At 39.6% G+C, this 12,382-nt stretch overlaps 1 protein-coding gene across 2 annotated transcripts in view; it reads left to right on the plus strand.

Moving 5' to 3' along the window:
- Positions 1 to 12,382, plus strand: part of INTS4 (integrator complex subunit 4) — a 37,590-nt gene that overhangs the window by 9,203 nt on the left and 16,005 nt on the right. For both annotated transcript variants that reach the window (XM_049823632.1, XM_049823633.1), the window contains exons 9-15: positions 210 to 281; positions 1,282 to 1,456; positions 4,232 to 4,437; positions 7,049 to 7,191; positions 8,230 to 8,345; positions 10,313 to 10,446; positions 11,228 to 11,385. In XM_049823632.1, coding sequence (XP_049679589.1) covers positions 210 to 281; positions 1,282 to 1,456; positions 4,232 to 4,437; positions 7,049 to 7,191; positions 8,230 to 8,345; positions 10,313 to 10,446; positions 11,228 to 11,385 — 1,004 coding nt within the window. The remainder of the gene's footprint in view (positions 1 to 209; positions 282 to 1,281; positions 1,457 to 4,231; positions 4,438 to 7,048; positions 7,192 to 8,229; positions 8,346 to 10,312; positions 10,447 to 11,227; positions 11,386 to 12,382) is intronic.

The following is a 12,382-nucleotide window of genomic DNA, read 5'->3' on the forward strand; positions in this document are numbered from 1 at the left end:
CTTAACCTCAGTGGGAAAATAAGATGTTCTTACCATCTTAAGTAAACTTCTTTAAACTCTGACATACAGTAGTGTCAAGCATTGTATGAAGCTATTAGAATGAGTGGGTAAGATTGGATGCTGCGTTGGGATAAATCAGGAAATTATATGGTATAATTTTGAATTATCATGTTTATTCCTTTTGATTTTTTTTCTTTTTTATTCTTTAGGGTTCTATGCAACAAGTTAGCTCCCATTTCTTAGAGCAGACCCTTGACAAGAAGCTCATGTCGGATCTGAGGGTATGTAAATATTTGGGTTTGTTTTCACTGTGTGTAGTGTACTAAAATTGCACAACAGGTATGTTAATATTGAGTGTGTTTGTTTACCATGTCCTTGCCTCAGGGCTGCTGAGAGTTAATTGATGATGACAGGTTTTCTTTTAGATTAAAGTCAATGAAGCAATTGCTAGTTTTAGATTTCATTAGCTGAGCACGTAATAAACAGCTCTAGGCTATTCAGATTTTGCAGATGAGAGGTAAATGTTTGTGTTCTTCTGACAGTCTTTTGGCTAAAAGCTTTATTTATTGTGCATGGAAAGATTGCATCCTAATTTTAGGAGCAAGCTTATAGAAATAGCCTGCAAGATCTGACCAGTAGACCTAGACATTTCAAGAGACATGAGTAGCTAAAGGCTGGGACTCCTGAGCCCTACAAGCAAAATATTTCAGTAAAATTTCTTCCTTAAGCAACCCCCTTGAGGTATTACGTTCAGTTTTTCTTTCTGCAAAAGACGATGAAGCTAGAGCTACTAGGCTTTGTGGGCTGCTTTGTAAAGGCTGTTAAAGAAAGTGCTGCTCAGCTTTATTTGCAGTGTCGGGGGAAAGAAGGTGGACTAGCAAGCATGCTGAATGAATATCACGTTTTACACATTGCTGAACTCTGTATAGTATTGATGGTCGTTAAAGTATTTAATTGCAGTTTAACAATTTGAACTGCAAATTGATAGCATTTGTTTTTGCAGATCAGTTATTGGATATTTAACTAGATAGGCCTTTGCTCTGACCCAGTTTGGCAGTTCTTATAATGGATGTCTACGAATATGTTAATTAAAATGGATGTTATTATCGTTTCCCAACATCAAAAGTACAAAGAGTTACTGGCAATTAGAAATATTCATAGAAGAGAAGGTACTATTTGCCTTTCTTAGCATTTGCATGTGACTGTCAATGTCTGTTTACTGTTTTGTTTGGTCGTCTTCAAAGTTTACCACGGTTGTAACTGAAAAACTTGTTTGGACAGAGAAAACGCACTGCGCATGAACGAGCCAAAGAACTCTACAGCTCTGGGGAGTTTTCAAGTGGCAGAAAGTGGGGAGATGATGCTCCCAAAGAAGAAATTGATACAGGTGCTGTAAACCTGATTGAATCAGGAGCTTGTGGGGCTTTTGTTCATGGCCTGGAAGATGAGATGTATGGTAAGTGTTGACTTTCTATGGAATGACTAAAGGAGGAGATGTGTGCTGGCTAATAAGTTTTGGTTTTGGGGGGGGTTGTTTTGGTCAAAATAGATCACTTGGCTATTGCATTTGGGTTTTTTTAATAAATCGTGGACTTCAGGGTGGTGGGCTTTTATTCCATTGTGATCTCTGATACAGCAGTTGTTTCAAAGATGCTACAGTGTTGCAGAGAATTTTGGATAGAAATGTTCCATTGAGTAGCCAAAACCAAATAGCTTCCTATAAACAGTAAAGTTTTAGTAAAATATCTGGTAAGAAGTGTTTGCTTATGTTATGCAGAAACCCACTGGGATTATTTTTTTGTTTTTTATTGACTTTAACAGTTGCATGTGGCTCTAAATTGGCAACATTACTTGCTGCTGTTTGAAATTGGTGTCTTCTCTGCAGGAAGGAAAATCGAAATTTATAGAACTTGTTGTTTAAAACATGGCACTATGTGTCCATGGAGTCCAATAATCATTCATTTTGTAAACATAGCAGCTTCCATCCTAACAAAGTTAGAACGAGTGGAGACAAACCCACATATTTTTCAAAATCCACCAGCTTCAACAAACAGAAGTTTTCTTCTTCTAATTTTCAACCCAATTTTATCCATAGCCACTTTATACCCATTTGTTCTTAGCCAGTGGTAGGTTTTAGATTAAATAGTTGTTGCTTTTCTCAGAGGCTGGCTTCCCTAATGAATTAATAGACAGCTTTCATTTTGCAAAGGGCTAAACAGGCTAGGCTTCTTTTATTCTCTGCTGCTATAAAAGCTTTCCTCTTGGCCACCTAGAATGCATTATTCTTGAAAACTGGTGACTAGATCTGTATGTTTTCACGTGCTTAAATTTTGGGTGAGGTCTTGCTTACATCTTTAGCAATGTTATTGATAATTCTTTTTCTTTAATGGAAGTACCTATGTTCTAAGGTCACATCTACCTGTTCCACAGTGCTATCATTTTGGTCTCTTGAGGTCTTGCTATGATGGATTTGGAGGCTGTAATGTCTTTCCAGCAGATTATATCTGATCTGTTCTTCTAAGCAGGGTGAATTATGAGTGTCAAACTGGAACGCAGACATTCCTGAGCTCCTAGATTTGGCTGTAATATTGACCATGCTGACGGCCTCAGGAAAGTCTGTGTGCTACCCTTTCCAGCCCAACTTTCCCGTGGGTAAAGTGAAGATTTTATTTCTTAAGGCTATTGAGAACAGCTGGTATTTGCATAGAACCATGAAAATGCCGAGCTTTGAATATTATTCCTGAATTTGCTTTTAATGTTACTGGAAGGAGGAAGCTAAATTAGAAAGTACAAAACCACTATAACAAAAATATCTCTGTAGGTTGTGTTGTAAAAGTTGGTTTATTGTTCCATGACTCCTGCAAATAAAAGCATGTTTTCCTAATAGCTAAACTCTCCCCAAAGCTTGAAAATGCAACTTTTTTTTTTAATCTGACTAACAGTAAAAAATTTTTTACTGGCTCACTCCATTGACCTGTGAAACACATTCTCCAGTTTCTTGTGCTGTAGGTCTTGTGGCAGTATGTTGCTATTGGGGAGTGTTGATAAAATGGACAGATGTAGAACATAGACAGGTCTTTAAATAATGTAGAGCTCTCCCTCCACTGCAGCATTTTTAAATGCTGCTGAGATTTCTTCCCTACTTGCAGTGCTGCTTCATTTCTTGAATTCCATGTTGTAACTTAAATCTGAATTACTGTGTCAGCTTATGAAAGCAATATTGGCAAAATGTTATTTTTCTCTAATACCTTGGTCTTAATGACTGCGGAGACTTGTAGTTGTGACAAAAGCTTCGTTACTGAATAAGCAGGGGTCTCGCTGTGTTTGCATTTTTCTACTTAATCAGAATCATCAGGAATCGAATATTTTCTTTAGGAACAATAGGCCTAAAAGCTACACATGAGTTTAAGTAAATGTTTTCAAGATGAGCTAATTTGAATGAAAAACAAAAGTATGTTTAAAACAATAATGTTTGCAAGACATCAGATTAATCCTTATTTTTATGATCCCAGCACATAAATGTTATGGAAGCTTGCAAGGATGGCTCCAGGGAAAAGAGTCTCATCTCCACTTAAGCTTGTTACCTTTGGGTATTCTTCAAATTCCTGCAATGTTTTACAGCATAAATACACTCTGGACACTTCATGATGCTTTTTTGCTTAAATTCTGAGTCCTTTTAATAGTTTCGTGGCACCCTTTTCCTTTCTTTTGAGGAACCCGAAGTCACAAAGCAGAGGAATTTCATTCTGTTTACTGCCGAAATGCTGATACTCAAGGGCTCTTCAGCCATTCATAAAGTGCTACACGGCAAGTTAAAAATGCAGTGAATGCTCCAGGCAATTATGATGTCAGGAAGAATAAAACAAGCAGAGTTTAATTATCTAAATTAGTTTGCTTAAGATACCAGGGTTAATGCTACACTTGCAAAATGCACTATGAAATATGTAATATTTATTGCTGGGTAGGAGACCTATTTTTCACCTGCAAGTCCCTCTTGCAGATGCTTACGACAGCACCATGCGCTGTAGGAGAGGTGAGGCTTTTGATTTGAAGACTTGCCTGTGAAAAGGTCCCTAATGGCATGGGTCCTTGCTTCATCTCTATTGTCTTTAGTGTTTCCTTAGCATCTCCTGTCCTTAGTCCAGTCCTTGAATAATAGGAGGCCTGGCTGTTGGGTGGTATGTCCTTTTAAACAACTCTTAGAATTAATTCCCTCCCCCTCTTTTAATAGAGGTTCGGATTGCTGCTGTTGAAGCCCTCTGTATGTTGGCTCAGTCCTCACCTTCTTTTGCGGAGAAATGCCTGGATTTTTTGGTTGACATGTTTAATGATGAAATTGAGGAGGTGAGATTGCAGTCAATACACACAATGAGAAAAATTTCCAACAATATCACACTGCGGGAAGACCAGCTGGATACTGTGTTAGCTGTCTTGGAGGTAAGAAATTCCTAAGGGGAAAAAACTTGCATTCCTGCTTTCTTTGAGGTGTTATAATTATATAATGCTAATGAGTCCCTTCCTCTGAGATGAAACTGTCCACCTTTTTTATTTGTTGTTGGTTTTTTTGCTTTTCTTTGGACACCCCCAAAGGCTGCTAAGGTCTAGTAGCTTGTAATCTCCAGGACAACAGAATAGTTTTGAAATAGATGAATTTCAGATAAAAACTCTTCCATTGACCATTGTGCTATTGCTTAATGTGTGTTTCCGTCTGTCTTGTTTTGTGGTCCAGTGTTCTGCCCCACTTCATGTTGAATACACCTTCCTTTCCTTTCTGTTTCCTTTGCTCAGCTGCTTTAGCTACACCTCTGCTCACCAAGCAGAGACAGGGCACAGGCCTGAGATCTCTCTTCTGACTGTTCAGAGGGTTTGTTGGCACGCTCTGCAGTATCGATTTGGCCTTTCCCAACCAGTCACTGCTTAGCCAGGATCCAGGGACAGCATGAGTCAGCTGCTGTTCCTGGTTGATGGCTTTGATCTGGGAAGGGGAAGAGATTTTGCCTGTATGAACAGTGCTGTCCCAAACTGCTTCCCCTCAGACCTGATTTGATTTATTTGCTGAGTTATAGCCCTTGAGGCATGGGGTTTTTTATTCTGCTACACATGATAGGCAAGTTTCTGCTTCTTTTGGGTAGTCTCCCAGCCTCAGGCGCTGCTGCAAATCTGCTATTTCTGTCTTTTCACCTCCTGTTTGCTTGACCCAGGGCAACAGTGGCTTCTTTCAGTTGTGCCCCAGGAAGAAGCAAACTAACTAACCTATTTTATCAAGCTCTAACAAATGCTGTGGAATATGATCTGAATTTGCAAATGCAGTGATGAGTTTTAGGCGCCTCACATTTTCATGTAGTTGATTTACATTTGTTCAAGCTGGGGACCTGTGCATCACGGTATAAAAATGTCCTAGTTAGACTGGGGTTCTGTCTTACGCTTCTGTGCTGACTTACCAAGTATGATAAATCATACATGTTTTATGGTTTATATTATTATAGTTACTATCAGGTATTAGGGTAGATAAAGTGTGCGAATTATTAACATTTTAATGCATTTGTCTGAATCTGAAAGGTGCTTGCTTGTGTTCTGTAAAATCCATCTTCCAGTACCAAAATAAAGGATATGGAAAAATAGCATTATCTTTGGTGCCTAAATTTGTTCCAAGAGTGTAAATATGGAACAGTTGGGTGTGGGGGTAACTTCTGTTTTCACCCCACCGCTTTGACTTTATCTGAATAACTCTACCAGCTACTCCTTGCTTTTTTGACCAGGCTTTGGATTCTGCTTTCCCTGTTATCCTTGATCTCGGTTTCTGTTGAGTTGTGCACCTCTCTGTCCCTTCATAGTCTTTCACCTCGCTTGTCTCTGTACTGCCCTTCCAGTGGTCTGTGCAACTCACCTGGAGTATTTTATGTCTGTGGACATTTCCTTCCAGTCCTTAGAGTATGTCTTTACTTTTGGTCATAGTCTGCCTTCCACCACCAAAATCAGAAATGGCTGAGCAACCCTGCTGTGCTTTCCTTCTTTGATCATTTGTGTGTGTTGGCTGTCATTTAAGAGCTTTTACAAGAGGACTGCTCCTTCTCCTTTTGTGTAAGACAGTGATGAATGAGCTGTTGATACTTAGCAAATTATAATTTAAAAAAAATTTAAAAATCCACCATTGAAATGCATCCATTTCTTGTATCCTGTCAGATTTTCGCATTCTATCCAGCAGTGCCACACAAATGCTGATAGCAAGGGAGTATAATACATTGATATGGAATGGCAAGGTGGTTTTTGGCAGAAGGAATGTAATTAATTAAGCTGGAGTTCAGCCACAGCACTTCTAAAAATACTGCTTGGAGGTTGCATAAGCTCCTCTGTACAACGTCACCCTGGCCTAAAAAATAAAATGGGTGCAGTGTGACTTTAGAAGCGGTACATTAGGGATCCCATATGATCGTAACAAAACTCCTGACTGAACTTGTAAGTGTGTTTCGGGTTTTTTTTTATTGTCCATCTATAAACCCATAGTTAGGTCAAGTTCCTTTATCCTGTGGATGGTCACTGTTTATCTAGTCTGTCCAGCCATTGACATGTCCTCAACACTTACACAAACCCTCTGGAGACTGGGTTAAGGCTTGTGGAATTGAGCTTCCTGTGTTGAATAATAAAAGACTCCTCCAAAGATGATAAAACTATCTTTGGTGATTGTTTTACTGAGTTACCCAGCACCTTGCTTTTCTGTTACTGCCTATGCCTAAGGGTACAACATCACCCAAACCAAATAGTGATTCTTGCTCTGCTTGAGAAGGTCAGCGGTGAAACAGTTCCCATGCATTCCAGTAAATGAAGCACACGGGTGGATGAGACCAGCAGGAGACCCTGCAGCAGTTGCCTGCTCTGTCATTTCATCTGTGCTTAGCTATGATAACTGGAAACGTGCCCTGTTTTTCAGATGCCTCCAGTACTAATTCAGCCAAGGAACAGGAACTGCTACCTTTAAAGTAAATGTGTATGCAGGCACATCTTCTCTCTCAGCACTCAAAGGTGTCTGGGTTGGGTTTTTTTTTTCCAGGATTCTTCAAGGGACATTCGCGAAGCGCTTCATGAGCTGTTGTGTTGCACCAATGTCTCAACTAAAGAAGGCATCCATCTTGCACTGGTGGAGCTGCTGAAAAACCTAACTAAGTATCCCACAGACAGAGAATCCATATGGAAGTGAGTGTGTTCAGTGTCCTTGTGTGTCTACTTATTTTCCTATTCTTTTTAGTAATTGAGGTGTTAGGCATATATTGATCTAGCTAAGGAAGTAAGGGGTATTGCAGGTATACAATCATGTTATTCTGTAAAGATTTGGAATAGTGACTATACTAAGCATTGTACCTGTTCATGGCTGATGTAGAAACTCTGTGTTATTCTCGCTTGTCAATAGTCATACTGGGAATCCAGAACTGATGACCACTCCTGGAAACAGCCCACTATTATAAGCACTCAAAGCATTCCCAGAAAAGATTAATTCAACCTTCAGTTGAAAACCTCGTCTCTTCTATGCAACGAATGTTTTGTGCTTACTTGATACTGCATTAAATAGTAATATTTGCCTGAAGTTGATTATATCGGTTGTGACAAGTGGATTGGCTATGTGGCATTGTGCTGTTGGAGGGACTTTTTCTGTCTCGGCAAAAATAGTGAACGTTTGTGGGGGGTTTTTTGATTGTTTAATGGAAGCAACAAAGGAAGTGATGCTCCAGCACACATGGTTTGAGATGAAATTCTTGGCTATTATTGGAAACACTTATTTTAGTTTGCTTTGTCTTCCAGTGTACTCTTGCATTGTTTTTGGAGTTTGGTGGAGTTTGGGGGTTTTGGGTTTTGTTGTTTGGTTGGGCTTTTACCTCCTCACTCCTTTATTTCTGAAGAAAAGAATACCCTCATTTGTTAGCATTTAGTATGAAAGCTTTTCTCGGGTTGTATAGCTCCAGGTGTTAAATATTTCTTGGACAGTTTAAATAAATAATTTTTATTACTGCTTGCTTTTTCAAGCTGTCTTCTCAGTTTTCTTGGGTCCTACCAAATATTAATGCAAAAGCTCAGATGTGAAGAGGCAGCATTGCCATGAGTTTGCACATAAGCTTGGACAGTAGGATTTTGATGTTGACCAGAGTCACAAAGTGCCGCTGCAACATAAGTAATAATGCTTTAAAACGTTGTATTTTGCATGTTTACTAAGAAATATTTCAATCTGTGTATTTTCAGATGCTTGAAGTTCTTGGGAAGCAGGCATCCCACTTTGGTGCTTCCGTTAGTCCCAGAGCTGCTAAGCACACATCCGTTCTTTGACACTCCAGAACCAGACATGGATGACCCAGCTTGTATCTTTTTCATGAAGCCAGTTTTTTGTTTTGACTGTAATAGATTTTATTTGTATTTTCCTGATGCTCACATTTGTTAAACCATTTCAAACTGTAGCAGACAATCCTGTAGCTATTTCTGAATCCCTTTGCCACTTAATTACTCAGCAAGTGATGGAATAACTGTTATCTGGAACCATCTTCATAAATACCAGTGTGGTATAATGGGCCTTTTTTTATGCTGTGATGAATAATCTGTTCACCGAGCAATTTGTCAAGGTTTAGGCTTTGCAGATGAGTCTTTGATGTGAAAACATTTTTCTAGTTTGCACTAATTTTGAAGATACTTTAGCTTTTAAATAAGAAGAGTGGTTTTCCTTGTTTGTTTTCAATTTAGGTAAAATTTCTCCTACCCTTATTGTTGTGCAGTGTGTAGAACAATACCGTCTCTTAGTGCAGCAGTGGCCGAATCCCCATAATGCTATAAATTTATCATCTTTTTGAAATAATTCAAAATCAGAAATCCTTATATTAATGTTAGCACTTCTAGTGCTTTAGAATACAAACTATTATTGTTATACCATTATCCTTAACAATAGGAGATGCCTTGGAAATGTGAAATACCATTTTTCCATTGTTCAGTCTCCTTACTTCCCTTCTGTGTGATTGCAGAATGTAATGTTATTTCTGATGCATGCTGAGAGATGTTAGGCTGGAACAACTCTTTTCCTCTGTGAAGCTACTCCTTATTTCTCTCACCAGTCACAAGCCATCCACTAGAACTTCTATACAGATGAAATAAATACCTTGTGAGAATTGGAAAGGGCTAGAATCAGGTGGAGAGAAAGATTAATTCCTAATCAGATAGCTGAGTAATAATTTGAGTAAATTTGTCCTGTGAGTTGAGAATTGAAGGAGCATTGCAGGGGGGAGAAAGCTGTTATTTAGCTCAATGCACCTTCCTGCCCTGAACCAAAGAATATTATTTGAGAGAATGTTCTGGAGGTACCTTGTCACAAAATTCTATGGAGATAAATTCTGTGAAAGATAGGCCCGGGAGCCAGAAACTACAAGGTAGACTTGAATGATAGGTTTCCAGTGTAAACTGTTATTTAAAAATATGGGGTTTTTTGATTCAAAGCACTTAGCAAATTTGAATCAGATTAGTTGAATAGCTTCAGCTGAAAATTTGGAAAGAATTTTGGGCAAAGAGGAGAAATTGGTTTGTTAAGTGGAAGCTTGGCAGCCCATGGATGCAGAAGACTTTTTCAGGAGGTGAGAGACATGAGTTCAGTCCCTTCTGTGGCTCCTCTTCCCTGTGCAGGCGAGAGCCCAGATGATCATAAGCTTTGCATTGGGATCCTTTTATGCTCTCCTGTTAGAGATCCTATGCTTGGGGTCAGCCTTGCTGCAGGTGAGTGCCCCAGCCTTTGGGCTAACTGATTAAAGCCTTTGGCTGTCTTCTGTATTTCTCAGGCTCTCAGACTGTGAAAATGTTTTTTCTGTCCCAGAATCATCTTCCCAATGATTCTTTAATTTCTTTTAAGTCTGTGTAAGAGGGATGTTTTTCAGGGCATCATAGAAAATGCAGCAGTTTTCAAGGACTCAGAGGTAAACGTTTCATTTTAGGTGATGTTTGGGTACCAAACTGGTAAGCACAGTGTAAGCTTTGAGGAAGAGTGAAACTCCACCTAATGAACACGTTCTGCTGGTTCCTATCCTTTGTGTTGCCTCTGAGCCATCCCATGTTGGCAGTAACATCCTTCCTCCGATATGGCCCATCCTGTAATGTTTGTGCTTTGTACTTTGTTTTCATCTGCTCAGACAGCTGCCTCTTTGGGTTTTGCCAAGCATTCTCCAACTGTAAAGAACTTCCTAAACAATCTCCAGCAAAGAAAGGGTTGTTGAGTTGTTGTTGTTTTAACTTGCCATCCCCAAGGAGCATTTCTTGCTGTTGTTTATTTTTCTTTAACAATCCATTTCAATAGACATTGCTGTTCTGGTTCTGATTTTTAATGCTGCTAAGAGTTGCCCAACAATGCCTGCCCTATTCTCTGATCATACATTCAGACATTATGCCTATCTTCGGGATAGTCTTTCTCATCTGGTCCCTCCATTAAGAGTAAGTTGAACCACTTCAGTTTGCCCTTCACCACTCTGTTATGAATATTGCCGGTCTCTTCCATGTCTGTCAGTGTGTAACGCTTCAACTCTAAAAGTTTTTTCTCCCAAGCGCCAAGCGAATGAATATTGAAATGTATATTAAGTAAGAAGAGCCAAATATTAAATTGTTACAATATGGATTTTGTAATATTTTGGGGAGAATAATAACATTATTGCTCTCAAGCGAGAATAGCACATGGGTTGCTGGTTAGGAAAGAATACTGGGAGAGCAGGATTCCTGGGAGCTTTCTGTAGCTCTGACTGTGTGGGGAAGGGGAGCTTAGCCTTTGTAGATCTTCCAACATTTGACTTATGTCCTACCTAAACAGTTTACTTGTGGTTGAGATGTGTCCCCTGCTGCTTTGAAGCATGTTTTTCCTGCATGGAGGTACAGGTGGGACTGAAGTTGGTTGTAAGTCTTACTACAGCTCATAAAATGAATTGCGGTTTGTGTGGTCTTGGACTTCCCTTGACTTCACAGTGTCATAGTTAACAGATGAGGAAGATGTTACCCTCAAATGGATGTTGAAGTTTAACCTGAATATCTCTAGCTGCAAGTGGGTTATAAAATGGAGAATGTTAACTAACAAAGATAAAAGATGTAGACTTGAAATTCTTGATATAAACTTTGAATTTGAGAAATAAATCGGAGCTCTCGGTAGTTGTTAATGCAGCAGCATTTTACAATGTTGCTAACTTGTGTTAGACTTTTCTGTACGCATGTGTTTCTTCTTGCTTAGTTGCCAGGTAGAAAGCTGGTGTCGTCCCCTGTCTCTCCCAGTATTACACCACATGAAGATCCTTCCCAGCAGTTTTTGCATCAGAGCCTGGAGAGGGTTTACAACCTTCAGCACCTCGACCCACAGGGCATACAGGAGCTGCTGGAATTTACCATCCGGTAAGGCTGCCAGCTGACCTGTTCATGGGAAGATCGGTTAGGATTCCCAGTTTCTCTGAAGCAGGTGCTTTGCTTCTGAATTTTGGTGTTGTACTTTGCCATCAGGCACTTAGCCTGAGACTTGTTCTAGAGAGCATTGTGATAAAAAGGTATTCACAGCCTGTTTGAAACAAAACTGATGGTCTCAGCTCTGGCTCTGCCCCACTGAATAATCAGTGTGTGTTTTGGGGGAAACATCTTTCCAGAGCATGGTAAGAGTCAGCTAAGGGTGCTCTTCTTGGACTGTTTGCTTATGGTAAAATACACTTTCAGTTTTTATGGGTAACAGCCTTGTGTGTCGCTCTTAGTTCTCTGTCCCTGTACGAGTCCTTTATTTTGATCATATTATTTTTAAAGTGCATGTGCAGGGTTCTTTTTGTTTTTGTGGGAAGAGAGAGGTTGTCCCCTTTGCTTTTCTAATTTCCAGGTCCTGTGGCCTTTCATTCAGCAGGAGAGGACCTGCTTCTGGTGATTTATCAGGTTTTTGCCACCAGTCCCACTTATAAAGGACTTTGGCATTCTTCATCAGTTTGAAAACCAGAGAGATTTTTCTGGCATAAACAATATTGTTAGAATAATAGAATCGTTTAGGTTGGAAAAGGCCTTTAAGATCATTCAGTACAACCATTAACCTAGCACTGCCAAGTCCACCGCTAAACCATGTCCCTGAGTGCCACGTCTACACTGAGGCAAAGAAGGCATTAAGTACCTCATCCCTTTCCTCATTCTTTGTCACTATGTTTTCTCCCCGCATCCAATAAAGGATGGAGATTCTTCTTAGCCGCCCTTTTGTTGCATGTTACTGTATGCTGTTGTATAGATAAGGGTGTACAGGATGGCTTCTGAATGTGGGTTTTATGCTGTGTCTTCCATTTCATCTCTAGAGTAATTTACACAAACTTGAAGTGTTTCAGTGTGATTCCTCTGCTTGGAAAGAGGAAAAGGAGCCTTATTTTGA

The sequence above is a fragment of the Accipiter gentilis genome, chromosome 19 (assembly GCF_929443795.1).
Source record: "Accipiter gentilis chromosome 19, bAccGen1.1, whole genome shotgun sequence".
Lineage (NCBI taxonomy): Eukaryota > Metazoa > Chordata > Aves > Accipitriformes > Accipitridae > Astur > Astur gentilis.